This window comes from Sceloporus occidentalis, unplaced genomic scaffold (genome assembly GCF_023333645.1).
Source record: "Sceloporus occidentalis isolate IW3139 unplaced genomic scaffold, rSceOcc1.0.p SCAF_66, whole genome shotgun sequence".
Lineage (NCBI taxonomy): Eukaryota > Metazoa > Chordata > Lepidosauria > Squamata > Phrynosomatidae > Sceloporus > Sceloporus occidentalis.
This window is the reverse complement of record NW_028317046.1, coordinates 2,526,547-2,554,227: the sequence shown is the minus strand read 5'-3', so window position 1 is coordinate 2,554,227 and position 27,681 is coordinate 2,526,547. Positions and strand designations below refer to the sequence as shown.

General features: G+C 46.5%; 2 protein-coding genes across 2 annotated transcripts; one reads left to right on the top strand and one right to left on the bottom strand.

Annotated features, from left to right (window-relative positions):
• Nucleotides 1-1,382: 1,382 nt before the first annotated feature.
• LOC149286862 (indolethylamine N-methyltransferase-like) lies at nt 1,383-3,126 on the bottom strand. Its single transcript, XM_089493676.1, has 3 exons — nt 2,976-3,126; nt 2,268-2,448; nt 1,383-1,818 (listed from the first exon to the last, which is right to left on the bottom strand). Exons 1-3 carry the CDS (start codon nt 3,124-3,126, stop codon nt 1,383-1,385), a joined length of 768 nt encoding a protein of 255 aa, XP_089349802.1.
• Nucleotides 3,127-11,594: 8,468 nt separating this feature from the next.
• On the top strand, nt 11,595-23,944 carry LOC149286861 (solute carrier family 25 member 33-like). The gene is made up of 7 exons (XM_089493738.1): nt 11,595-11,638; nt 20,789-20,971; nt 21,542-21,619; nt 21,921-22,021; nt 22,748-22,814; nt 23,327-23,610; nt 23,742-23,944. Exons 1-7 carry the CDS (start codon nt 11,595-11,597, stop codon nt 23,942-23,944), a joined length of 960 nt encoding a protein of 319 aa, XP_089349864.1.
• The last annotated feature ends 3,737 nt before the right edge of the window (nt 23,945-27,681 follow it).

Below are 27,681 nucleotides of genomic sequence, written 5' to 3'. Positions count from 1 at the left end.
GAGTTTTGTTTTCGAAAGAAAAGCAGATTTTGTGCATTAAAATAACATGAAATTGATCCAAAATCCAGCACAGACGGGGTTAATGTTGTAAATGACTATTGTAGCTGGAAACGGTAGATTTTTTAATGGAATCTCTTCATAGGCGTACAGAGGCCCTTTATCACTCCCATCACTCCTGTGCTCCAATGGCCCTTTATCACTCCCATCACTCCTGTGTTCCAATGGCCCTTTATCACTCCCATCACTCCTGTGCTCCAATGGCCCTTTATCACTCCCATCACTCCTGTGTTCCAATGGCCCTTTATCACTCCCATCACTCCTGGGTTCCAATGGCCCTTTATCACTCCCATCACTCCTGTGTTCCAATGGCCCTTTATCACTCCTATCACTCCTGTGTTCCAATGGCCCTTTATCACTCCCATCACTCCTGTGTTCCAATGGCCCTTTATCACTCCCATCACTCCTGGGTTCCAATGGCCCTTTATCACTCCCATCACTCCTGTGTTCCAATGGCCCTTTATCACTCCCATCACTCCTGGGTTCCAATGGCCCTTTATCACTCCCATCACTCCTGGGTTCCAATGGCCCTTTAACTCTCCGGGGTTCTTGTGAGGACGGGGCCTTCTTATCCACAGGTGGTGGAGGTATCTGCCCCTACAGCAAACTCAGTTGTTGTTTTTTTTCTCCTATTTTAACAGTAATGAGGAAGGAGTCATCATCCTGGTCCACACAATATATAAATTCTGATACCAAGGAGGCTGCTGGGAAACTGACATCGAACAGGGCTTTGAAAGGACTCAGCGATCGCTGCACGCAATTAAACGTTTATTATCAGTTAATTTTTGCCAATACACACTTTGATCCAACTGTTACATCGTGTAGAATATCTCAACATCGAGGGGATAGCAAAGCATAAATAATACAGACGGGGGGCGGTCGGACACTGCGGGGGTCCCAACACGCCTTCTCCCCGCAAGCACAAAAAATCAAAGTTTAATTTCCTCTGTTTTATGGAAATGATCTTAAAGCGTTAACTGATTTTGTGTTAAATTATCTACCGCTTCTCTGGGAGGCTCTGGAGGGTTCCTCCTATACATCAGAGAGACTTTAAACATGCATGGGAGGGTGGTTGATAAGTGGAACAGCCTCCCAGCAGAAGTGGTAGAGGGTAATACAGCGAGGGTATTAAACATGCATGGGATAGACATACGGCTCCTGAATCTAAGACGAGACCGACGACTGATTAAGGTTTGAGTCTTTACGGCGGGACTGGCTGGGCTGAATGGGGCCGATCTGCGCCATTTCTAGAATTGAGGCGATAGAAGGAAAGATGTTAAATATCTCTTTGGGGGGGGGGGTGAGACCCTAAGCCTTAAGAGAAGTTACTTCGTTACCTTGGAATCTTTCTGCGCTGAGATAAACGCGATCCCCGAATAATCGACGAGGTCGCTGTGCTCCTTCTTTTGGAAGACTTCGCAACTTTCAACCGCAAAGCCCTCTTCCCCGAGACTCGCCGTAAGCAGAGCCTCATCGCACCGGAAGTAATGGAGGTCGCGCTCGCCGGCTCGATACTTTGTAGCATTCAGCGTTACAAATAATAGCAGGCGCCCCCCCGGCTTTAATAACGACGCGAACTTCTTCAGGTTCCGGCGGAAGCTCTCGCGATCCTCGCTGGTCGTTTCCAGAATCCCGACGATCAGCAAGCAGTCGGCTCTCGGCAGAACCTCGGGCTCCGTGAGGTTTTCCTTTGCCAGGTCGCATTTCACCACGCGTCGGATTTTACTTTTTAACCTTTCTTCTTTCTCCTGCCACCCGTGTCTAGAAAACGCGAACGCAGAATCAAGTTTTAAAAAAAAATGAAATTAAGGAAATTAAAAATCCATCGCTTCTGCACCTGTAGGGCTGCGATTTCAATTACCCTTCTCATCATTCTGGCTAAGGGCGATGGGAGTTGTAATTCACAAAATGTTTAATTATTATTATTAATTAAAAATAAAAAAAATATATATAACAAAGTATATAAAGAATCTAGTTTTTTTTTTTTGTTTTGTTTTTTACTTTTTGTTTATTACGACATAGAAATCCCTGTTTCCTGATTGGACGTTCATTTTACTAGATAGTCTCTTCCCTTATCTATACATTATTTTTTAACCCATTAATGACAATGCATTGTCAGCCCGATAGTTTCCACGTGGGCCTTTTCCCCTTTTAAATAGTGACTGGTCCTCGCAATACTTAACCCCTTGCCTTCCAGCTCCGTGAAATACTTGGACGCGTGAGACCAGTCGAAGGCCTCCGTGTGCGCGTTCAGCCATTTCTCCGTCTCCTCAATGCATTCGTCGTTGAATTTTAAAAGAATGATGTCTTTGAAAAACTCACAGACAGCCAAGAGAGGATAAATAATACCGCCAATGCTGATGTCAATAAAGGTGTCCCCTTTAATATTACCTTCAAAAAAAATAGGAGAAATGTGTTAAATTCCCAAATTCTACAGAAATAAATCTATGTCATGGTGTTTACAGATTAGAATGAGCAATATAAAGTACTGTATAATTATTCCTCCCCAGTGGGCTGCTGCTCGCTTTAGCTGAAGCAGTAGTAGTCTCTACTATTTCTGCTGGGAGGCTATCCCACTTATATACCACCAATACCAAGTATTAACTTTCAGGGAAAAGTCATACCTTTTTCCATATACAACAAAATGCTGTATTAAATCTGTGTAATAGATTCATTAATTATATATTATATTTAGTTATATGGCGCCATCAGACTCCGTAGCGCTGTTAGAACAGATTCAGTAAAATCATTTAAAATCCCACACAGTAACAAACTGGTACAAAAGGAGAAGAGGACCCTGATCTCGTGAGCTTACAATCTATTCGATTATCTATGGGGAGTGTTTCGCCTACAAGAAGAAATAAAATTCATTAAATAGCCACATTTCACGTAAAAATGACGGTTTTCTGAAATCCTACCTGCCGACAGTGCCTTGTGAACCTGTTGAATGGGAAATTTTATCGTGGCTTCCAGCATCGACTCGCCCGCGGTGGGGGAACAGTAATGGTCTAAAAGTTTTCTGGAATCCACGGGGTGCGAGTGGTAGAACCTGCGCTCGCTGGGATCCATGTCGTAACGTCTCGCAGGGAGCCGTCTGGCTTTTTGCCGTTTCCCCTGGAAATCGACCCTAGTTATAGGGCAGATATGTTAATTATCGGTGACACTTGCCACTAATTTAACATCTAAATGCGCTACTGCCTGATCGTTGACATAAGATGGTCATGAGATGCTCAGGAGGTATCAGTCACCAAGAAACGCAAACAATTCGGTTATATAGCAAATATTAGTTGGATTTTATAAACACAATTTTATGGGTTTTTTGTATTTTTGGTGCAAGCGAGAAGGGCTTTACCCTAAGACAGGTGTATTTTTTTTTAGCTGGCTTTTTTCTACTTTAGTTTTTAATTGATTAGTTAAATTATATATATATATATATTTTTTTTTGTTAATCCCTTATTTTATTGGACCAACATAGAAAAATATATAGAGTTACATAAGCTTTCAAGACATCAGAGGTCTCTTCTTCCGATGGAATCCTGCCCAGAGCCCTACTAAGACATTTTTAGATTTTCCATCCTTCTTAAGCAGTCATAAATATGCATGAAAATAAATATTTATATATTACTTATATCTGTAAATTCATGAAAGTATCCATATATCCAGTATAATTTTTTAGGTGTGAGAGTAATGCATGAGAAGATATGCAGTACCCAGAATCTACCACGAGAGGTCGCTAAAGAGAACGATCCGGGAGCCTTTAGTGCAGAAAACATGAATTTCTTTTTTCCTTTTATCTTCTAAAGAATGTAAAGAAATAAAGCAGGCGGAAAGCACCAGACTGGCTCTTATTACTACAATGCAGGGCACAATAGGCATGAGGAAACACTCTTTTAGATGTTAGCACTGTGCTTTTATTTATCCCATTGTACAGCGCTGCGGAATATGGTGGTGCTATATAAATCAATTAATAAATAATAGTATCTGTGCCTCTAGCGACTTTGCTGCTGTACTAAGAGGCGAGCACTGCTGTGATAGGTACATAGCTCACAAATCCTGTGTGCCCGACACCGCCAGCCAGACGCCGGTGTCCCTATCCATGGTACTGAATAAATAATGCTATATTATTGAAATATGAAATAAATTATTATTTCATAATTACTCGGGCCCCAGTGGCTCCCGACACGTCATGCTGTGACCAACTTAATAGCTGGAGCATTTTTTTTGGTTCTTGTTACTGAAAAAGCCTGATTTTCTAAGATGCCTCTGGCGTATAAACATGTTCACATTTAATTCATATATTATATAAATATTGCTACAATCCAGCTGTGAATTTAACTGCTTCAAAGACATAGTTATGCAGCTTTTGATTTATATCTATAAAGCTTAAGGGTATGGGTTAAGGATAAAACATCGCTCAATGGTTACAAAAGACGTTACAATGTATCACAAAGCTATTAATGGAAACACACACCGTCCAATCACCATAGGGGCGAGGCACTCTCCTTGTTAGACGGGTTTCCTTTCCAATATATATCAGGGGTGTCCAACCTGCAGCCCTCCAGCTGCTGCAGGACTATATCTCCCATAATGCTCTTTCAGCTAATGGGCTGGCTGAGTATGGGAGATGTAGTCCTGCAGCAGCTGGAGGGCCGCGGGTTGGACACCCCTGCAATATACAATCTTCCATAAATATCAGGGGAGGGCAAGCACCAGGCGTTCTGGGTTCCAAGGTATGTTTCCAGGTGTGACTATTGGAGCAAACATATAAAAAATCTACAATGACCTTGGGAAATTTGGGGCCTGACCTTGGGTTTCAGACCTCCTAGACCAACCATGGCTTTGGCTCATCTTTCCTGCCAGCACAGCATCCTTGTCACCCGGTAACCAAGGCACCCAGTGGGGTCACATAACGCATGTTGTAGTGGGGTAGCTTGCATGGGGTAAGGTGGAGGGCTAGCTAACTAGCTACAGCAATGTTGAGAGAGGGAGTGTAAGTTTATAGGCATTTATGTATGTGTAAATGTGTGGTGTGTGTGTGTATGAGTGCATGGTGTTAGCATATGTGTATGAATGTATGGTGTTAGCATGTGTGTGCGTGATCTTATGGTGTTTTGAATGTGAGTGCATGCTGTTGTCATGCCAGGTGTTAGAGCAAGTTAGAACAGCCCCGGAGGGAAAGAATTGGACAGAGGGGCCACATGAATGTAGTGCGGACGAGGTACCCATGGTCAAGCCTGTTTAAGGGGTTAAGGCATGACTAAGCGGAAATTTTGGCACTGAAAGTGTTAAGTATTGGTGGCACGTGCAGGTACACCTAAGGAGCGCTACCTCTACACCTTGCCCCAGTTTGCGTGTTACAGAGTACAATGTGTGCCGTGCTAGGGCTGTAAATGTGTTTTTAAGCCCCTCCAGCAGCAGGCGTTCCCATCACAAATAAACACTTTTAACCTTTGTGTGTTTTTTAGCCGAGACGGTAAATCCGCTCCCAGTCATAATGTGAGACTCCGAGTAAAGGTCACTTTTATTCTCTACGGCAGGCGTGTGTGAAAGGATATTAACGCACATTCTTAGGCACGGAGGGATTGTCCGTATCGGGGGCTTATTCACCAAAGCAGGAGTTTGTATGTGAGATCCTGAGTTCAGGTTTGAACTCGCTGAATTCACGGTGTGTTATCTGATAAATTTCTCCAGTAAGTGGGCTAGGCAGGGCCGGACTGGCAACCGCGAGGTGCACTGGCACTTTAAGGCCAACTGCTACCTGATGGCGTAGGTGCCACCACTGTGTATGTAAGATCCAGGCCTCTTCTCGGCTACCTCAAGCAAGTTTATAGTTTAATTCTTGCACCCAAACACTAAACGCACATCAGGGGTGAGCATAGGGTTAACCCATAAACATGCTTTAACACTCACTCACGCTAACGCCATACACATACATATACACAATATCTCACTCCCTCCTCTCCCTCGCACCGCTAACCCTAGGCTCAACCCCTAACACTCCATACACCAAGCACGATACGCGAACACACACACCCGCTGACACCAACATTCATACACATACGCTCATGCTAACGCCATCCACTAACATGCACTCTGATCCTCTGATGCGTATGAAGTTATTACATAATATTCACTCTTTTTTTTCAGATGAAGAACTCATTAATTATGCTCAGCTTTGAAGATCCAGTCAATCAGCCATAGATATGGATGTAAAAAAACATAGGTCGCCTCTGACACCGTCGGTTATTTATCTGCTTGCATAGTGGGGTAAATGCTGTGGGGTTACCTACCCTGGCCATCAACCCTGCTCTGCCCGACAGGGAACGCACAGGGGTAATAAGGATCACTGTGATTTGGAGAAAGCCCCATGCAGCGTGAGCTGTGACTGCTTGGAATTCAGAGAGTGAGTCGCAGAAGCTGCAGGACTAGAAAGCCGTTCTGCTCCACCGCATGCCGGCATATTTAGATCTGCCAGATAGGGCAAGTGTCACGGGCCCTCCGAGAGCCGGTATTATTAGCAAGAGAGTCACGCAGATCCCACAAAACATATCAACAACGGACAGACTAAATCATGGCTAAATCATACGTGTAAAAACATGCAAGAGAAAATGGAATCAAAATACACATCTAACGGCAGAGCTCTGGGACACGCAAGCATGACATCACAGCTCATGTGGAATACAACTCTCATGACCCCCAGCCAGCCCATTGGATAGCAAGCCTCTTGTTTTGTCACAGGTGCCTTAACCTCTAGCAGCTGGGGTGCAGGAGGCTGACGTTCCCCTATATAGATCTATTTTTAAGACCCTGGTCTCATGCCCGGGGTAGGAGGTTACCTAAAGGGGTAGTAAAGAAAGTGCCTTTGTCCCCGTTCGGGTGGCTGGGGTTGTGTTTTTTGACTGGTTGGAGGGTGTGTGGCCATCCCGTCCAATGGCGAGCGCCGATCCCGTACTCAAAAATAACGAGCCTCGAAGGGTCAGAGTTCCTCCTTGTTTTCGTTTCTGTGAAGGAAGAAATGATCGGAAGTTTCTGCTGCTGAGAGATATCAGAAAGATAAAGCGCAGAGGAATCTCCCCGGATATCATCGTAAACAATTTATCTACCTCTCATTCTTATACTTTACATCGGCATAAAAACATTCAATAATTAGCAAAGCGAGAGTTAATTATGCAGATTTTATACATAATATACACCAACCAAGTAATAACCCCCCCAGAACTGTATACAGTAATATAACCCCCCAGCACTGTATACAGTAATATAACCCCCCAGCGCTGTATACAGTAATATAACCCCCAGCACTGTATACAGTAATAACCTCCAGCGCTGTATACAGTAATATAACCCCCCAGCACTGTATACAGTAATATAACCCCCCAGCACTGTATACAGTAATATAACCCCCCAGCGCTGTATACAGTAATATAACCCCCAGCGCTGTATACAGTAATATAACCCCCAGCGCTGTATACAGTAATATAACCCCCAGCACTGTATACAGTAATATAACCCCCAGCGCTGTATACAGTAATATAACCCCCCAGCGCTGTATACAGTAATATAACCCCCAGCACTGTATACAGTAATAACCTCCAGCGCTGTATACAGTAATATAACCCCCCAGCGCTGTATACAGTAATATAACCCCCAGCGCTGTATACGGTAATATAACCCCCCAGCGCTGTATACAGTAATATAACCCCCCGCGCTGTATACAGTAATAACCTCCAGCGCTGTATACAGTAATATACCCCCCAGCGCTGTATACAGTAATATAACCCCCAGCGCTGTATACAGTAATATAACCCCCAGCGCTGTATACAGTAATATAACCCCCCAGCGCTGTATACAGTAATAACCCCCAGCGCTGTATACAGTAATATAACCCCCAGCGCTGTATACAGTAATATAACCCCCAGCACTGTATACAGTAATATAACCCCCAGCGCTGTATACAGTAATATAACCCCCCAGCGCTGTATACAGTAATATAACCCCCAGCACTGTATACAGTAATAACCTCCAGCGCTGTATACAGTAATATAACCCCCCAGCGCTGTATACAGTAATATAACCCCCAGCGCTGTATACAGTAATATAACCCCCCAGCGCTGTATACAGTAATAACCCCCAGCGCTGTATACAGTAATATAACCCCCAGCGCTGTATACAGTAATATAACCCCCAGCGCTATATACAGTAATATAACCCCCAGCGCTGTATACAGTAATATAACCCCCCAGCGCTGTATACAGTAATAACCCCCAGCGCTGTATACAGTGAATAGTTCTTATAATAAAGATTTGGTGTCATATTAAAGCTCAGTGTCGCTCCAGTAAAATACACGCAGCTGGTAATTGACCAACAAAAAAAATCTCAAAAAAAGGATTTCTTTCTTTTTTTCTGATTCACCATAGATTTTCCTGTACGCTTTACATAACCCAACGATTAATGGAGATTCCCAGCACAAAAAACGTGATCTAAGAAAAAAAACTTTTTTTGGAATTTCCCGGTGGGCCGTTTCACATCACACTGTGCGGGCAGCATCGCTTTTACCGCGTGGTCACGTAATGCAACCCCCACCCCCCGCGCTCCTGCCTTCCCGTGCCGCGGCCCTTTGTGAATAATATCGGACCAGCCAGCCCAAGGGAAGCATGAACGCAGCTGTCTGCCAGAACGTGATGTCATATCCGATGCCAGCAGCCCCCCGGGCATTTGCCCATTGTGCCAGACGGCCGGTCCGGACCCGTTTATCAGTGAATCACGAGCCTTGCCAGAAAAACGATTCTGGAATTTTTAGATGAAGACCTAAAGTACGGTCGCCGGTTGCTCCTCTGGGTAAAATCTCCCCGTCTGATGAAGCCAAGGTCAGGACCGGCGCACGAGGGCTGCTTTGGCAGAGAGTCCCACGATCGTGGATACATTGTGTCACTGTTGACTGATGTACTAATGTGTAACCGTCACAGATCTACAGATCGCTCCATCAAACACCCACCGGGTTATCGCGCCGGCCAAGTTCTCTGAATGTTATCTGATTCCAGAACGTTCCTCATTAATCAGTTCCATCGATCGCTCCAGTTCCATGTTTTGGCAAAAGCTTCCAACGTGACCTCTCTGGTGCCTCGTAATACCCGGACCCCCGTTAGAACCCATACATGATTACGGGGGGGGGGTTCTTTTGGCATCGCCCGCTGGCACCGGCTCATCTTACTTCACCCCAGCCCTGAAATTTATGCCAACGGCGGAATTATGTGTTGCAAGTCCGTCACTGAACCGCTTTCAGTTTACTTTGTAGCGATAGCCGCGCCGTTGGACAACGAGGACATCAGATGGATCATTGACCTGATTTACCCATCATGTAGGGACTGACGCCTCCAGCGTGTGATTGGCCCCTCGGGGGGGTAGTGGGGTTATTCGGTGATGTAATACAGATTGACCGGCTCACCTTGCAAATGCTAAAAGGGGCACCAAGCTTCACCCGTTGCCCCCCCAACTTTCCTGCCCAGACATCCCTATATCAATAGCTGAATTCTGGAGCATGGAGCGGTGGGAGGCGGGCGATGATGTCATAGCCCTCAAATCATGTGATCTCAAAGAATTGGGCTTTATGATTGTAGAAATTTGTCACCAGGGATGTATTTCCCTTCGGCACTGCTGGGTGTTGGGGTATGATGTCATAACCCTGGCACCCCGCTTTTAAATGAAGTGCGGAGCGGAAGGAGGCGTTGGAAGACTGTGCTGACTCGGCACGGCCCTCCATACGGTTAAGGGGCCGGTTGGGGAGATCAGTGATTTTCCTTTTAATTGGCCCAATGATGAGCGGCACCCTATGATGCGGAAGAGGGGCTACCGCGGCTCCCCCGGGCCTGCCGCCATAGGCCAGTATGCTTACTGCTAATGACATTGTAAAGGCTCATACGGGGAGAAAATACTCTGGATGAAGAATTACAGAGATAATTAGTAAATAGCTTGAACCGCATTAGAACCTCTCCCACCTTCCAGGAACTTTCTCGCCGCAGTGCCGCCAGCCGCATGATTTCACAGGAACGAGGAAGCGAATGTCTTCTAAAAATACAAACTTAATCAACTGGAACTGGGGTGAAAAAAGTGATCCATGCCCAGATTAACTCCCGTATGCAGAATCCTCATAGTAACCAATCACATCGTCAAGGTCCCTTGCACTGAACGTTTAGCGGAACCGGACGGCGAGTTCCTCGGTCTGAGTTCCCTTTTCATTTAAATCGTTGAAGTCTCAGCTGCAGACCGGGCGCTGCGGAAAAAAAATATCATTATGTTATCATTAAGTTTTGCCCCAATGTCAGGGTGATGGGGCAACATCTAATAGCTGACTCCCAACTGGTGCTTTTGCCCCCAGTGCGCTATGGTTGCCAAGTCAAGGTTTCCATGACGACCAGTGAGTTTGGCTGCCGGTCACTCATCATGAATGTTAACCACTTCTACCCTCAGAGGAGAGGGTTAATTTATCACTTCAAAAGCACACGTGGTTGTCGCCATCACGTCTCGATTACTTAACAGCGTAACCATAGTGACCTTTTTTCTCGGGACAAACATATCTTTCACATGTAGCTCATCCACAGCATGGGTAACACGTCTCGCATAAAACACGGAACGCACTGCAGGCCAGCACTTTACACGCATGTGACATGTGTGTCCTGGGAAACAAAATGTGAATGTGATGAAGGCGAAACCTTTATTGCATTAGATTGCACGCTCTGCAGATGACCTAGGGGCATCTTATAGGTAGATGGGCACGGCGGTCACCCTCACAGGCGTAAAAGCATGTAGCTTCCTATTTATTTTACATAGAATCAGAACCTGCCGGCAGATCGGCCCCATTCGGCCCCCATCTAGTCGCCCGTTTCTCCTGCTGTAAAGACTCAAACCTTAATCAGTCGTTGGTCTCGTCTTAGATTCAGGAGCTGTATGTCTATCCCATGCATGTTTAATCCCCTCACTGTATTACCCTCTACCACTTCTACTGGGAGGCTGTTCCACTTATCTACCACCCTCTCAGTAAACTTCCTTACCCTATATCTTATGTATTAATCGGTAAACGTTTACTCCGGTGGATATATATATGTATTTCCATGCCCCATGTGACACCCCTCCCCCAGGGCACATGTTCAATGACCTGACCGAGGAATCACGCAACATTCTGCAAGTCAGGGAACTGGCGTCACGGACAACACCCCCCATTTCCGAGCGGCTCGGCGCGCATGCGCAGTGTAACCACCTCGTCTCCAAGCGGCTCGGAGCGCACGCGCAGTGTCACCCCACTGGCTGCAGCTCTGCACACCCCCCCGCGTGATGTCACCGCTCACACCTCCCTGCTGTTGATGACGCGATATCACCAGCCGGCTCCGGAGGAAAAACCGGCTTCTGCCGGCCAGAAGAGTCACAGGGAGGCCTGAAGGGGACAGGAGCGGGACTCAGGACCCCTGGACGTATCCATTACCAACCCCTCCGGGGTGAGGATGTCGCTGTGACCCAGAAATCCTATTTCCTATCCGTCCAGCATGGCTCAGAGCAAGGACACCCTGCTACATCTCCTGGCTGGAGGGTAAGAGGACATGTGCCACCTCGTCACATACACCCATATCGTAATATATGTGTAGAATGTCTCTGATTGTGGGATTAATAATAAATTAAGGCGATTTGGGTTATTTCCGTATTTTGTAAATAATTTTAATAAGTCCCAGTGACTTCTAACGCTGATTTAGAAACTCTTACTTTGAGGACAAGGTCAGAGACCCCCCTGTCATTACAGGGTTAATGATCATAGAATCCTGGTACGTTCTATTAATGGGGATGAGGTGCAGCTGGAATATAATCTATTATTATATTTATTGTTATTATTATTATATTTATTATTATTAATGACATCATGACGCGTTAGAGCGAGCTGCTCTGCTTATAGTTCTGTTTGCGGTGTTTCGTAGCGCTTTAACTTCTGTTATTATGGATTTGGGGCAGACTTAACCCTTTATTCAGTGCCTTGTTGAGCTCTGGTATTCAAGGGGTTAATAATCCTCATGATGTTTAAGAAACCGTTTTTTTTTTTCTAATCTGTAACCGTTTCCTGCTTGCATTTTGTGTCTGTCACCGGGATATTAGGTAGGATGTTAGTTAACCCCTTCTTTACCAGATGTATGGACAGTTGAAAAACTCCCATCATACACATCCACACAAATGACATCATAGACTGCAGCACCCATCAGGGTGGGATCTCCCCATAGACTGCAATGGGGTCTTCTCTCTCCTCTGTATATACTGTGTGTGTGTGTATATATATATATATATATATATATATATATATATATATATATATATATATATAATACTGCGTGTGTAGATATAGATATAGGGACTGGACACTTGTTACTCTGACCTTTGGCAGTTATTGTAGTAACACTGAGAAGGATTCCTCTCTGTTGCAAATATCTCCTGCTTTTTGCCCGCTTTTGCTCGTTTATTCTGCGGTTGGCTTTAGTATCGGGTTTAATATCGCGTTTTGTTGACGCTGTCAGTTCTGGGGTATTAATGATTGATCTTCAGTAACCGCGAGGATCCGATCACTGAGACGCGTTGATCGCAGAGAAAGAGCAGCGATTGGATCGTTGTTCTCCGCTGTTTGGTGAAACCCTATTGGCTGGCGCTCTAGTGCCTCTAAGTATTTGCATACATTAAAACAGTCTCTTATAATGTTTAGTAAAGGGTTAACGCAGCTTACTTTTATGTTCCTGGTTTCTGCTCGTCTTCTCATAACTTCATTGTTAAAAATTCCTTTTCTGGATTTATTTAACTCGGGTTATTGGTTCGGGCCCCTGGTGCGCTGCGCCCCGTACGGGGACACCGTATTAGCCGGCTAGAATTTGGTGTTAGAAATAAAGAACCTGTCGGCAGATCGGCCCCATTCGGCCCCCGTCTAGTCGCCCGTTTCTCCTCCTCTGAAGACTCAAACCTTAATCAGTCGTTGGTCTCGTCTTAGATTCAGGAGCCGTATGTCTATCCCATGCATGTTTAATACCCTCACTGTATTACCCTCTACCACTTCTGCTGGGAGGCTGTTCCACCTATCAACTACCCTCTCAGTAAAGTAAATCTTCCTTTTACCCCAATGAAGGTTTGTACCCCGACAAAAGAACAGCCTGTATCTGCTTTATTTATTGTTTGGATCTTCATTGTCTTTGATAAATATAAATATTGTGCTGGATGTTACGTAATGTTCCATAAGAGCCGATATTGTGAAATAATTCAGTACTTTTACTTTGTCCCAAATTGTAACAGTTTTTTCCTGTAACATCTTCTGCCCCAAATATACCCCCTGCCCCCAACTCCAACATGATGATGATCCAGCACATTATTATTATTATTATTATTACACAATGCCTATTTTCCCATGATTCCTCCGCAGTGGTGCATTCTGGCCTAGGGGGGACTAGTCTTGGGCTGGCAGCCCCTCTGCCACATAATAAAGGGTTAATCAATGGGACCAATCGGCCCATTAACCCTATAGAGGGCCGTGGCAAGTCAGTGTTATTGCTTCTGCCCAGCTCCACGCATTCTAAAAAGCCACGGCGTTGGAATATGACATCATAATCCGTGGGTCAGAAGGGGGGCTGCACGGAGGGAGGGGGCTGATAAGCCGATGTCCCTCTATGTGGATCCCATTGGAATCCCACAGCCAGCCTAAGCAGAGAGTTCTAATCCACTTCCAAGACTTGTGTTATATTTTTAAATTGTTTACTGCTTGTTATGTCCTGTGTACTTCGCTACGGAATATGATGGCGCTATATAAAACAATACATAATATATGGGGTAAGAATTGGCGATAAGCTGCAATTGCGTAACAGGGAGGGGGGGTTGCTGGTAGCTGGTGTGCAGGTCGCGCATGTTCGGTGCATCACCACTGCTATGTTGGAGCCACCTGGGTGAAGAACGCCTTTCTAGTGCCCCGTTCTGACGTGTTTTCGGTCTGATGCAGACAATCAAAAGTAAAAATAGCGGCCTGTAGCGTCCCATGCGATGTCCCGTTATAAATGCATAAGATGATTAATGGATTTTCTACGGGCCGGCATAAATAACGTTGTGTTGGGAGCTGCACGTTATATAATCTCTTCCGTCCTGCGCGACTCGGTTATATAACCTCCCGCTGCTTCTATTTCTAACACAGAGAGAATTTCCGCATCTGTCCGCGTACCCTGCGCGGCCGCGGCCCTGGTGCATCCGCCTGGACTCCAACTCCCAGTAAGCCGGGACGACGCTAGAAGAGTATATATACTGGCATTTAATACGTTGGGTCATATAGATTGAGCACAGTCCTGATGTAAAATGCTACCTCCAGCAGGAACCTTCCGTTGGTTTCTATGGTGACTGCACCACGTTTAGCCCCTGAATTCCACAGCCCGTCTGCGTTTCACGTTGCGTGCAGACATCAGGCGTTCTCTATTTATATGAGATCGTTTCCTCTAATCCCCGCGTTTCTAGAAAAGAAACAGGCCTGTGCACGTCTCTCTCTAGATCGTCTGACCATGTTACACGCGTCGTGATCATGTAACGTTACGTGTTGTCAGGCAGAAAGGATAAAGGATGCCGTAACTCCTAAAGTGCAGCCGAGCTTCTGGAACTGATTCGGAACCTCGAGATCTATGCGTTTAAAAATACCCCAAATCATTAAGACCATTGGCGCAGGCATCTCGCTGCTGATTGGCTGAGAGGAGGCAGGTGCATAACCCACCTGTGCTTATAAAAAAAAAAAAAAAAAAAAAAAGTCGGGATGTCCCTTTAAATCCTGATAGATTCCAGGTAACTCGAGGACAGACGTTTTTTTTATCTCTAAAGCCATTGTTTTTATTATGAAGGTTTCTGAGCCAGTTTTTTATTTATTTTAAGTCTTGGGCTAAAGGCAGGGAGAAAGTTTCAAGGCATGGGTGTTTATCCAACACCCCCCCCCCAAAGTAAAACTTTATTACAGGAGATAAAGAATATATTTAAACCTTTTTGTTTTATTTTTTTATAGCAGAATGAATAAAAAAAAAAAAAAAAAAAGTTTTCATTTTTTTTTTAATTAATGTCCCGCGTGCGTAGCAGAAATGTTCTTCGCCGTGAAACTGTTTTTTTACGAACACAAAGTTACTTTTGCTTCCAGGAAGGTGCCGCAGCGTGGAAGGACATGTCCTCTGAGAGTTTCTGCTGCAACGTTGCATCATATCCAGTTTTTTAAACGTAATCTTCAATGTCACCGGGTTTAAAAGCAAAAAAAAACTACAGCTATTAATTAAGAGGAAACATAATGTTTCTTCCCGTGTTCCCGCACCTGTTCCTCGGAACACTCGGGTTGTGTAATTTTGTGAGAAATGCAGTAAGATAAAAAAATTTCCATCTTCTTGCAAATCACATCTAGAACTCGCCATTAAGTGAATAAAGCCCCAGACAGTTACAATTAGTATCTGCAAACCCGGGACAGACCTACGGCTCCTGAATCTAAGACGAGACTAGCGACTGACTGAGGTTTGAGAAACGGGCGACTAGACGGGGGCCGGATGGGGCCGATCTGCTGGCAGGTTCTATCGCAGATTATGGGGGCTGGGATTGGGTATTGGGGTGATGAGTTAATACCCCAACTGTTGTTAAGAGGCAATGAGTGACAAATTAGAAGCGATTAGAAGTAAAACTAACTTCCAGCTTATTATTCGCTGCTAAGAAGATTTGGGAACTCGACGTCTCGTTCGTGCGGCCGATATAATAAGATCATTCCCCCCCACCCCGGCCAAGTGTGTGACCGAGATATTAAAAGAACACCCGGCCTCCTCCCATGCTGAGCTATATCGAGAACAGAACGGGCGAAAGGGCAGCCGGCGGCAGCTCCAGGGTCACGTGCGCGGAAGCAGCCTGTTAGTGATAATCTACTATATATATACACACCACCGAAGTTTGGGGTCAAAAGTTTGGGGACACTGAGCTGTTTTCATGGAAAACAAGTACATAATTGCAAAAGTGTTTTCTAGCCATCAATTAGCCTTTTAAACTTAAACTTGGATCAGCAAACACAACGTGCCATTGGAACACGGGAGTGATGGGAGTGATAAAGGGCCATTGGGACACGGGAGTGATGGGAGTGATAAAGGGCCATTGGAACGCAGGAGTGATGGGAGTGATAAAGGGCCATTGGAACACAGGAGTGATGGGAGTGATAATGGGCCGTTGGAACACAGGAGTGATGGGAGTGATAAAGGGCCATTGGAACACAGGAGTGATGGGAGTGATAAAGGGCCATTGGAACACAGGAGTGATGGGAGTGATAAAGGCCATTGGAACCCAGGAGTGATGGGAGTGATAAAGGGCCTCTGTACGCCTATGAAGAGATTCCCCTAAAAATCAGCCGTTTCCAGCTACAATAGTCATTTACAGCATTAACCCCGTCTGCTCTGGATTTCTGGTCCATTTCATGTCCTATGGGACACGCATAACATTTGCTTCTTCTATACATTATATACATGTATTGCATTAAACTGTAAAGTGTACAGATCCACAGTATTCCTAATTTACCACGAGGCATCTAAGGGTTAAACGGGCTCCCGGGAGCCTCTGCGTTGTCACGCGCCGCACTCTGATGTCGATTTGAATGCGCGTGAGTAATTAGCGCTGAGCTGGGCTGCATTTTATTTGTTCTGGAGGATGTGGCCGGCTGGCCGGGGTCTGTTGATACAGATGGTCAAAGACAACGCTGTTGGCATGAAAGGCCGCGCTGCGCATGGAGAGGGAAGCAGAAATGGAGCATCTCAGTTGTTAGTCAATTAGTCTGTGCCCGGCCCAGGAATGGCCGTCTCTTGGAATGGCCGTAATCGGCTGTTCTTATGTTGAGCTCGTGTTTGCAAACTCTTCGTCGCTCTGAATTTATTATTAACGCTGTAATTAGATGAGTCCCCCGTAGATGGGAACACCGAGGACAGTCAGAGGCGATTACTGCGGAATGAAATATTAACCTGAGCCCTGGACACAATGTAACCGATGATTCACCGAGCGCCGTGTGATGCGTCTCATTTGCTTTAGTAGGAAATGGAATTTAAATATGTTGGAACAAGAGGTTTTAATGTAGAACCGGAGCGTCAGAGGCTTAGATGTAATGTCAGAAAGTTTCACTTTACTGAGAGGGTGGTAGATAAGTGGAACAGCCTCCCAGCCGAAGTGGTAGAGGGTAATACAGCGAGGCTATTAAACATGCATGGGATAGACATACGGCTCCTGAATCTAAGACGAGACCAACGACTGATTAAGGTTTGAGTCTTTACAGCAGGAGAAACGGGCAGACTAGACGGGGGCCGATCTCCAGGCATATTCTATGTTTCTTAAAATCCAGATGGCCGGCCCCGGTCCGTGCGGAGAATGCACTCGCTCTCGCACGGTTTGAAAACATTGACCTAATTCACGGCTACCGAGAAACCAGGTTCCAGAACGTGCAACACAAAAGAAAAAATGTTGAAATAGGCAAAGTTCTGCCAACGAATGGCTTGCTATTTTGTCTTTTTTTATATTTGCCATTGTGTAATTTCCGGGGGTCTCGGACAAAGTGCAATTTACTCCGCGACGAGTGTTTGTGTCCCGCGGCCGAGGCCTTCATGGCGTGAAGCCAACATAGTCCTCTTTCAAAAGCGGGGCTGTGGGAAAGTTCTTCAATTAGTGGGGTAACTGAGTTTGTGCTTAAAGTTTTGGCTAATTGGAGGAACTCCCTTTCTTTATTATTTTTCTCAAACTGAGTTTTTTTGGCCAACTTTCCAACTTCCACTTCTCAAAAAGCCTTGTGCAATGGCCGAAAGTCCGGAAAACTTTCAGGAACCTTGAGGATGCCGGAAATGCCCCAGACTCAATCCGCCACGTCTCCTCTCCTATTATTATATAGCGCCATCGTATTCCGTAGCGCAGTACAATGGGATATATGGTGTCATATATATCGGAAATGTTGTTGTGACATCACACTTTTACGGATGTTCTTAGATCTGCGCTTGCTGTCCCCAGCCTGGCATTGACCTGAATGCAGCTGGTTGAGAAACTCAGGACAACTCGGTAAAGCAATCTACGCCCGGCCCTTCCCGGTGCCGCCCTGAGATCCAGCCGTGCAGAAACTCAAAACCCCGGATCGTTTGGGCACAGGTGCCGCTGGAAAGCCGATCCCAGCCAAATCTGCCGGTTGCCGGCTGATGCCTGTTCTGGAGAAGCGTAGAATTCAGAACTGTGTTCTGATTGGCTCCCGACACTGAAAATCCAATTTAAATTTACAGGCAGTTATCAGCGTACCAGTGGAGCCGAGATTCTTAATATTAACCCTTTAATAGCCCGTTGTAAAGAGGCTACACAGCGATTCGCCAAATGGCTTTTAATCCTGGTCCTCGTGGAAACCTTGACTCGCCATTATGTAAAGATACTCTTAATTGAGTCACCTGCATTCAAGCAGGGATATCAACCATGACAAAACCCCCAACTTGGGAGTCTTATATATGATTACAGCAGGGTAAGATAGGAAGGAGCCGGCTCCAGATGGTGCGACCCCGAGAATCTGCCCCCTAACCTGAGACTCCGGGTTTTAGTTCCCAGGTAGCGTGATGAGACGACAACCAGGTGGAAGACTTCCTAAAGCATGGAAAATTGGGCAATTTCCATAACTCTTTGCATACGTGTTTGAATACCTCCGAGCCGGCGTTCTACCTACGCAGAATTTGTTTCCTCCGGTGCTAAGGATTTAGCGTTGGTCTGACTTTCCTTACAGGCGACCCGCGGCCCGGACCTGGTCTATTAACTTTTTGGAAAGGGCAGGTTATGTTTTACCTCCGGCGGGAATAGCTGGCAGCTCACCAGGGCTAAGAAACCGGGAAGCCGTAGGGTGAAAAGACTTTTTCTTTTTCTCGGAAGGAGACATGAAAGAACACGCGGGACAAAGAACAAAACAAATACACAAGCAGGATCTAATCCCAGAGTCACAGCGTGTTCATTCTGCCGGCACGCAAAGCCGAAACACTATTCTGAGGTTGGTGCTGGCTGCTGCCAGAAATCCAGCACAGACGGGGTTAATGTTGTAAATGACTATTGTAGCTGGAAACGGCTGATTTTTAATGGAATCTCGTCATAGGCGTACAGAGGCCCTTTATCACTCCCATCACTCCTGGGTTCCAATGGCCCTTTATCACTCCCATCACTCCTGTGTTCCAATGGCCCTTTATCACTCCCATCACTCCTGTGTTCCAATGGCCCTTTATCGCTCCTGTGTTCCAAGGGCCCTTTATCACTCCCATCACTCTTGTCAGTGTCTGCTCAGGGCACCGCTAGGTACATGCCTCCCAACTGTCCTGCTTTGCACAGGACAGTCAAGCTTTTGATGCTCTATCCACCTTACCTCTACCTCTCTCCCAAAAACCAGTACAGAGGTAGAGCTTGGGGGGAAGCGGGACTTCTAAATATGTTTCTAATTGCCGTTTCGTATGACCCCTTTAGCCCAGTTTGATCATATTCTCCGGTTTTAAGAGGCGCTTTTGGGAATCGGCGTGTAAATATATTTTCATGGTTACCGCGAGGTAGTTAATGTTTGACATCAAACCGTTACACCAGAGGGCAAAGCGAACTCGATGTTAGCTGTTTGTCGCTTAATGCGATTCTCGTAAATACAAGCAAAATACAAATTAGGGCCCCATGTCCTTAAACTGCATTAGGACCTCTACCAGGAGTTTAGGGACACGGGGCTCTAATGCGTTGCCCCCCCCTGGTTATTCTGTTCTGCCTTTGGTGGGGTTGCTGGCATAGTGCAATCTGTTATATTACATCATATTATATATGCAATCTATTACATCATGTTGCTGGAATAATAAATCCAACTGTCCGGGAATTCCTGCTTTTATCACTGAAAACAAGGTGCAGATTTTTGAGCGTGCGCAGAACGTTAAACCTCCTATCCTGAGACCTCCCCGCATTCGTACGTCCCTTTGGGGGTTTCTCCTCTTCTTTTCCCACGCCGTCCGTACATAATGTTATTTACTTGTAATCTCAAAACGATGTTTCCGACCTTGGCCAAATTATTTTAATTCTCACGTCCTCGTAGGAACAAATATCCATGTTTTTTTACTTTTTAAATCCCTGTTAGCGATGGCAAATTATAGAAAAACATAATAAACATAAACAAAAAAAATCCGCTTTTATTTAAAAAAAAAATAAAAAATGGCCTGCAATGTGTTAAATAACAATATCTGTGTATTAATGAATTCTAATTAATTATACATTCCATTGAAATACCGAAGTGTGTGTCTGGGTTCGGTATCGGGTCCAGCGGATACACCAAGAACTCCTTAATTCCAAAAGCTGATGATATTTGATAGGAAGCCGCTATACGATGGGGTACATCCCAAGGAAAGGTCTACGTTCTAGAAGGTGGAGAACCGGCATTCTAGGCTCTGGCTCTGGCTCTGGCTCTGGCTCTGGCTCTGGCTCTGGCTCTGGCTCTGGCTCTGGCTCTGGCTCTGGCTCTGGCTCTGGCTCTGGCTCTGGCTCTGGCTCCGGCTCCGGCTCCGGCTCCGGCTCCGGCTCCGGCTCCGGCTCCGGCTCCGGCTCCGGCTCCGGCTCTATCCGTCTTCCTCGCGTGACCCCCGACCGTACGGACCCTTCAGAGATCTCGTGTGTGACTACGGCCTCGGACGCGACTCAAGTTGGCATTTTGTTCCCTCTGTAGGTGTGCAGGGACCGTGGGAGCCATCGTCACCTGTCCGCTGGAAGTTATCAAGACGCGGCTACAGTCGTCGGCAATCGCCCTCCAGCCCGTTTACTACCCCCAGGTACAGCTGGGCGCCCTGAGCGGGGGAGGCGTCGTGAGGCCGGCTGCTTCCGTATCCCCCAGCGTCCTTCAAGTTCTAAAGTGAGTACCTATGTGTCGCAGCGCCAAGCCGATGTATATAATATATATATATTCCCGAGTGTCGCCGGCACGGCCCCGGCCCCTGCTGTATCCGGTTCCAACAGACACTCGCAGGTCTCACACGCAACCGGTTTTTATCTACACAAAAATGTGTTGTGGTTTTGGGATCGGTTTGTGCAGCTCAGGGAAGGGAGATTCTAGAACGCAGACTCTTATTATATACAGCATTTCGTGGTTCAGAGCCCAAAAAGAACATCATATGAGATCTGCCGGGTTTGGCTGGATACAGAAAGCGCGGTAAAACCAAATCCATTTGGTGCCCACTTACACCGGAAAATAGCTGCATTGAAGCCGTTAGAAAATCATAATTTGGAGAAAAAAAGTGATTCCAAATCTGCCAAAAACACTTTTCTACACTCGAGAACTTTGTATCTTCTCTGGAAGGTTGCGTGCAATCCGTGTGATATAGAAGCGGTGCGCCCGCTCCGTGGCAAGTTGTTCCTGGAACCGTCTTCCTTTTATTAGTCTTTATTATTGACTCTTAACGTGTGGGCTTTTGTTTTTTTACAGATCAATCCTTGAAAAGGAGGGACCAAAATCTCTCTTCCGAGGGTTGGGTCCAAACCTTGTGGGAGTAGCGCCTTCCAGGTAACTACAATGACTCCAGATCTGGGGGTGTCTCGGGCATCGCGCGGACCCCCTCACTCACAGCGGGGTTCATTTATATTTCTATATTAATGCATGTTTTAAATTAGAAGAGGAACCCGACTATTTTGCGATCACCTTAGGATTCTAGAGCGGGCATCGATGAGCTGCAAGCTGTTAAGGAGCAAGAATTTATGCGGAGGGAGGTGGGGGCCCTAGAAAATGTGCCAAGCCTTTGACGGGCTGCATTACACCAGGTGGCTTCTATTCTGCATTAATAGATATATGTTCTTCCATGTTCCAGGGCTGTCTACTTTGCATCATATTCCAAAGCCAAGGAGCAGTTCAACACCATTTTTGTCCCCAACAGTAACATCGTGCACATGTTTTCCGCGGGCTGCGCAGGTAGCGTATACTTTACTTACAATTTATGTATTTTGTGTTGAATTAAATCATAATAAATTTTCTACGCAATTCTCTACCAACATCCGATCGGGGATTTACCAATTAGTGGTCCTGGTAGTGAAACGGTTAAGGCCAAGCCGTCGCATGTCGCGGCCATCGGCCTCGTGAGTCCTCGCCTGTTTTTTTGACGGCATTGCAGGGATGCGCTGACGCAAACGGGAACGCTGCTCTGCGACAGAGGGACGTCTCTAGAAAACGCTGCGTTAGAGAGGGCGCCGGGAGCCAGGAGCTGATTCCGCAGTTCGTGGAGTACACTGCGGTCAGCAATCTCACGCGGCTCGGCAGCGCCGCCTTGTGGTTGACTGGGAGTATTACAGCTCCTATTCCCGGCAGACCCTACAGAGCGCAGGAGAGCCCTTCACCCCTTCTGCCTTAACCTTTTTGGGCAGAGCGTCTTTTATTATTCTTCATTGTTCTATATAGCGCCATCATACTCCACAGCGCTGTACAAGTGTTTTCCATTTGTCCTGACCTTCTAATCTGGGTCATAATTAAAGTCTGTTGTGACTCTTGAGTTGCTGGGAGTGCGATGCCACGGAGCTTTCATTTTCATGGGGGGCGGAAAGTAGGGTCCGACCATCTAAGCTGCAATTTTCAAGGCAAAAAAAAAAATGCTGAAATATCACTTACCTATTCTGTCTTTTTTTTTTTTATTATTTTTTTTAGCATTTGTGACGAATACGATGATGAACCCAATCTGGATGGTGAAAACTCGAATGCAGCTTGAAAGGAGGTAAGATCATTCATGAGATGTTTCAGGAACAATTGGTTTGTGTTGAATTTTAGGGGGAAAAACAAAAGGTTTTTCTCCCCTACTTCCTTAGTAATATAAGCTGCAATTTTAACCATGACTCCTTTTGGACGGTCCTTTTATGATCATTTTTAAAGGGACAGATTTACTGCATGTCAGCCAATGAGAGGCAAGAAAGAAAGAGCAACGACGGCACATTCGGCAAGCAGGGGTCCGCACCCGCAATCTCAGGAGAACAAAAATAACGATAAAGGGGCAGCTTAATGTACCCGACACCCCTACTATAGAATACATACTAATATGCATTCTTCGAAAACAAAGCCCTGCTGCTGCAGCTGCCTTCCTGCTTCATGATCTGTCTGTCCTTGTCACTGATTGGCTGCTGGAAGCGTGGGGTCTCAATGCTGGCAGCAAGCGTTATTCTGAATAATGCAGTAATATAAGGAGCTTCGTATTTTTACCCGTTCCTTTTCTCTTTCTCCTGCATCTTTTAGAGTGCGGGGCTCGAAGCAGATGAACGCCCTGCAGTGCGCTCGCTACGTGTACCAGACGGAAGGAGTGCGCGGCTTCTACAGGGGTCTCACAGCCTCCTACGCCGGGATATCGGAGACCATCATCTGCTTTGTTATATACGAGGGTTTGAAGAAGCATCTGCAAGAGATCCATCTGTCGACATCCAAAGCTCCGGCAGGAGAGAAAAGTTCAGCTAACTTCCTGGGTCTGATGCTCTCCGCCGCGTTTGCCAAGGGGTGCGCTTCTTGCATCGCATATCCACATGGTACGTATTCTGCTCTCGGCCCCAGATACTCGGGGGTTAAGCGGTGCGCTCAGAACCATGTGACCTGTACAGATCGAGAAAAGCATTGTCGTAGCCACTGTTTTTTTATATCTTTTTTTTTTTTTTATTAGAGGTGATCCGAACCCGATTGCGGGAAGAAGGCACCAAGTACAATACATTTTGTCAGACCGCCCGACTGGTGGCCCGAGAAGAGGGCTACGCGGCTTTTTACAGAGGACTTTTAGCCCAGCTCTTTCGGCAAATCCCCAACACGGCCATCGTGCTCTCTACGTACGAAATCTTGGTCTACCTTCTCCGCGACAAGCCCAAATAACCGGCCGGAGGCACCCGAGGGACTTTGACCAAAACGTGGGACTTGTGCGACTGTTATGACCGCTAAATACAAGCCGAGGACTTTCTCGCCTAGCGGGCCACCCCCTTTTGGATTCTTTCTTTCTGGAAGGTTTCGATTATCATTAACGTTAGTAGTTAATTTGTATATTTTGTTATTTTAAACTTGCAGAGTCCCGATTGTTTACTGAAATCCTTGCTATTTAATGTACGCGGCCTTGGCTGCCACACAGGTTTTATTTATATCTATAAAAGAGAGAGTGAAGGTATCGCCTAAACGCGTTTCTTCTTTATTTCTTGGGACGTTATTGTGCCAAGTCTTAAATAATTTCCATGACGGGGGGGGGGCTCTTTATACGGTGTTTATTCTAAAGGAATTATTTAAGGAGAACTCCCACCGTACTTTTAGAACCCTTTAGCTTTTGTCCTCCCAAAGCCTCCTTTCTGGGTGGGAGGGGTGGGGGGTCTGGCTTTGTGGGGGGGGGGGCTAGCCCCATAGTACTTTTCTAATGTAGGGGGTGTGGCTAAGGAGTAGACAGAACATGGGCAGGGAGTGGGCGTGGCCACACACTGCTTTCTCTGCCCGGAGAATGAAGAAACCTAGCCGGAGACTCAGGGCAGCGGGGGCTTCACCCGGAGACACCCTGCAGAATTTTATGCAAGTTTCCTGCTTTTTTGCTTCAAGTAACAAAAATCTACTTGGCGACCATTGCCGGTATGTACTGACAATGTAGATGGATTCCTACTGAAACCATCAAAAGTCTGGATTTCTCCTTTAATGTCAGCTCTTACATGGCATGATCCTGTGTATTTCTGGCCCAAATGCATCCCGTATATATTTCTTGTTGGGTTTATGAGTATTTAGTATAAGTAGAAGAGCTGTCATAGGCTCAAGACCAACAGCTGACTCCAACGTACACATCACCGTAGGACTCCTTGAATCAGGGGACAAGCGAAGCCCAGAGCCCAGTTCGGCCCCTTCTCATGACATTCCAGGACAAGCCCGGCTACCTCTAGTATAAACCTGCAACATTCTTTAAAAGGTCTTGTTACACCTTGGGGGCTTCTTAAAATATTAAAGTTCTGTATCATGTACGAAGGAGTGAAAGAAATCCGCCACTTTGGTTTTCTCTTTAATGCTCTGTCTCTTAAAAACTGTATTTAAAGGTTTATTGAAGTACTGGTTGCCTAGCAACAGAAAGCTGTCATTCCTCCAAAGCCGTCCCCTATGTATAATATCACAGGAGTCTGACTGCCTACAGCCACGTCCACCGGCCACGAGTGTGATTGAGTGAGGTGTTCTGCGTGACAGGTGTGATGAGAGTTAATAGGAGCGATTAAAGATAATGCCCCTTCTGTGATGTCAGAGATGGGCAGGCTCAGTGATGAAGACAGACAGGATTCAAGAAAATACAGAAAAATGTTTATTTTTTAAAATAAAGAATACTTATTTAGGATGCATTCCATAATAAAAAAAATATCGTGGAATGTTGGGGAAAATGTCTATGTGGAGCAGCACCTTTACTGTCTCCGGAGGATTCCGCTGAAAACCGGGTTCCAATGATTTGAGATAACAAGTAGCCTTTAATGAAGTGCGGACCGTCGCCTTTAACCCCTTAATGACAAAATGCATTGTCCTTAAGGGGATAATTTTATCACTTTGGGTACGGAAAAAGTATAAATGTTTAGTGCCAAACACTCCAACTCTTTGTGTGTTAAATTGCTGGCCCCGATCTCCTGCCTCTCCCTAACGAGACCTCCGGGGCAAGTCATCCAGAACTCAACCAGGCTGAATTTCTGAAGGATCGGGCAGCGTCACAGACGGGATAAGCCATGATTCAGAATGCGATGCCCAAAGCCCCGGGCACAACCAGTCCCAATTACCCAAAGAAGAGGACATTACTGGGAGGTATCCGGTGCTTCCCCCCACGATCCCGCACCTTCCCGCGTGGGCCGAAGCCGGTTAGCCTACGTTACACTGACGGAAGTGTAACCAGCTCCTTCCCAAGGGGAACTAAAGGAGTTCCTTCCTCCTCTCCTGTCCACCTTCTCCTTGAGGGGTATATACACCAGTGCTATGGCGTATGATGGCGCTATATAAATCAATAAATAACATCTGTGTTACAGAATCTTTCGTTTTCTCAATGCGCACAGCTTGGAGGAGCGAGGCGGTGGAGGGCGACGCAGTGACGGGATTTAAAAGCCTGATTTCTTGTTTTCCATTTTTGAGGAATGCATTAAATCCTCGCAGAGAACGTTCATATACATTCTTCTATAGTGGGGCTGTGGGGGTTACCCTGATCCTTTAACAAATCAGCTACGTATGTCCTGGCATACAGCGCTGCAGAATATGATGGAGCTAAAAGATTAATAAATTATAAATATATGTCTGATATATATCGGTAATTCTGTATTATATACAAATATAATTTACACCGAATTATGAAATTAGATTACTTTTTCTTACGTGCCCTGATGCTACATTAACATATATATTTATATTTACACACACATATTTATATATATATATATATATATATATATATATATATATATATATATATATATATACATACATACATACATACAGACAGACACTTCACTCCTAATAGTGATTTTCCTCACAGCCGAACGTTTGTTACTCACTATGGCCGGACTGTCTCAGGCACAGACGATGAGTGACGTTGCTGCAGTAAACTCTCTGCTAGATCTTTATTGATCCTGCTGTTATCGGATTCCCCGCCCTCCCGCCCGGTGCATCCGTCACTGAAGGGCTGCACGGAGTCCCCGGTTGGCACGATGCAGCTATGATTCAGCCGCTGGTCTAGCACGAACTAGTGAGTCAGCCGCCCCCGCCTCTGCGCGGCCTTTCACGACTAACGCCCCCGGAGACCGTACGAGCGCAGCTCCGCCCCTACTTTCCGTGTCCGTGTGCCAAGACCACACCTCCCTACACGGCAGTGTGCGCGCAAATTCACGGCCGTATCAAGGCCCCGCCCCCTGTTAGAATGAGTCCGGGCAGCGTTCCTCCCGTGCGCCAGTCTTCGAACATGCCCCATGGTGCACCCTGAGCTTCTGCAATTGGCTGTGGGAACCGAAGCGCGTAGAAGCTGCGATGTGATTGGCTAGCTGAAACGGTAGTGAAAGCCACGCGCTGGTCGGATTCTCTGTCAGTCTGTCCATGACGGTAGTGGACACATGGAGGTGGACATCCCGCTACTTTTTGGCGGCCTCGGTGCCGCTGCCGTGCTCGTAGCATTTCTTGTGTGTGCACTGGTTCGAAGGTAAGACCGGAGGTCGGTGGGATAGTTGGGGAGGGGCGTGGCGGTCACTCGCTGACTGGGCTTGTGTGTCCCTGTGTTTTGCTGGGTTAGCTCTGTGTGTGAACAACTCGGCCCTTGGGTGGAGGCTGCTGCCCGGTGTATTGGGGGCCGGCGGGACGAGTGCTGCCCGGTGCATTGGGGGCCGGCGGGACGAGTGCTGCCCGGTGCATTGGGGGCCGGCGGGACGAGTGCTGCCCGGTGCATTGGGGGCCGGCGGGACGAGTGCTGCCCGGTGCATTGGGGGCCGGCGGGACGAGTGCTGCCCGGTGCATTGGGGGCAGGCGGGACGAGTGCTGCCCGGTGCATTGGGGGCAGGCAGGACGAGTGCTGCCCGGTGCATTGGGGACTGGGGGCAAGCAGGACGAGTGCTGCCCGGTGCATTGGGGACTGGGGGCAA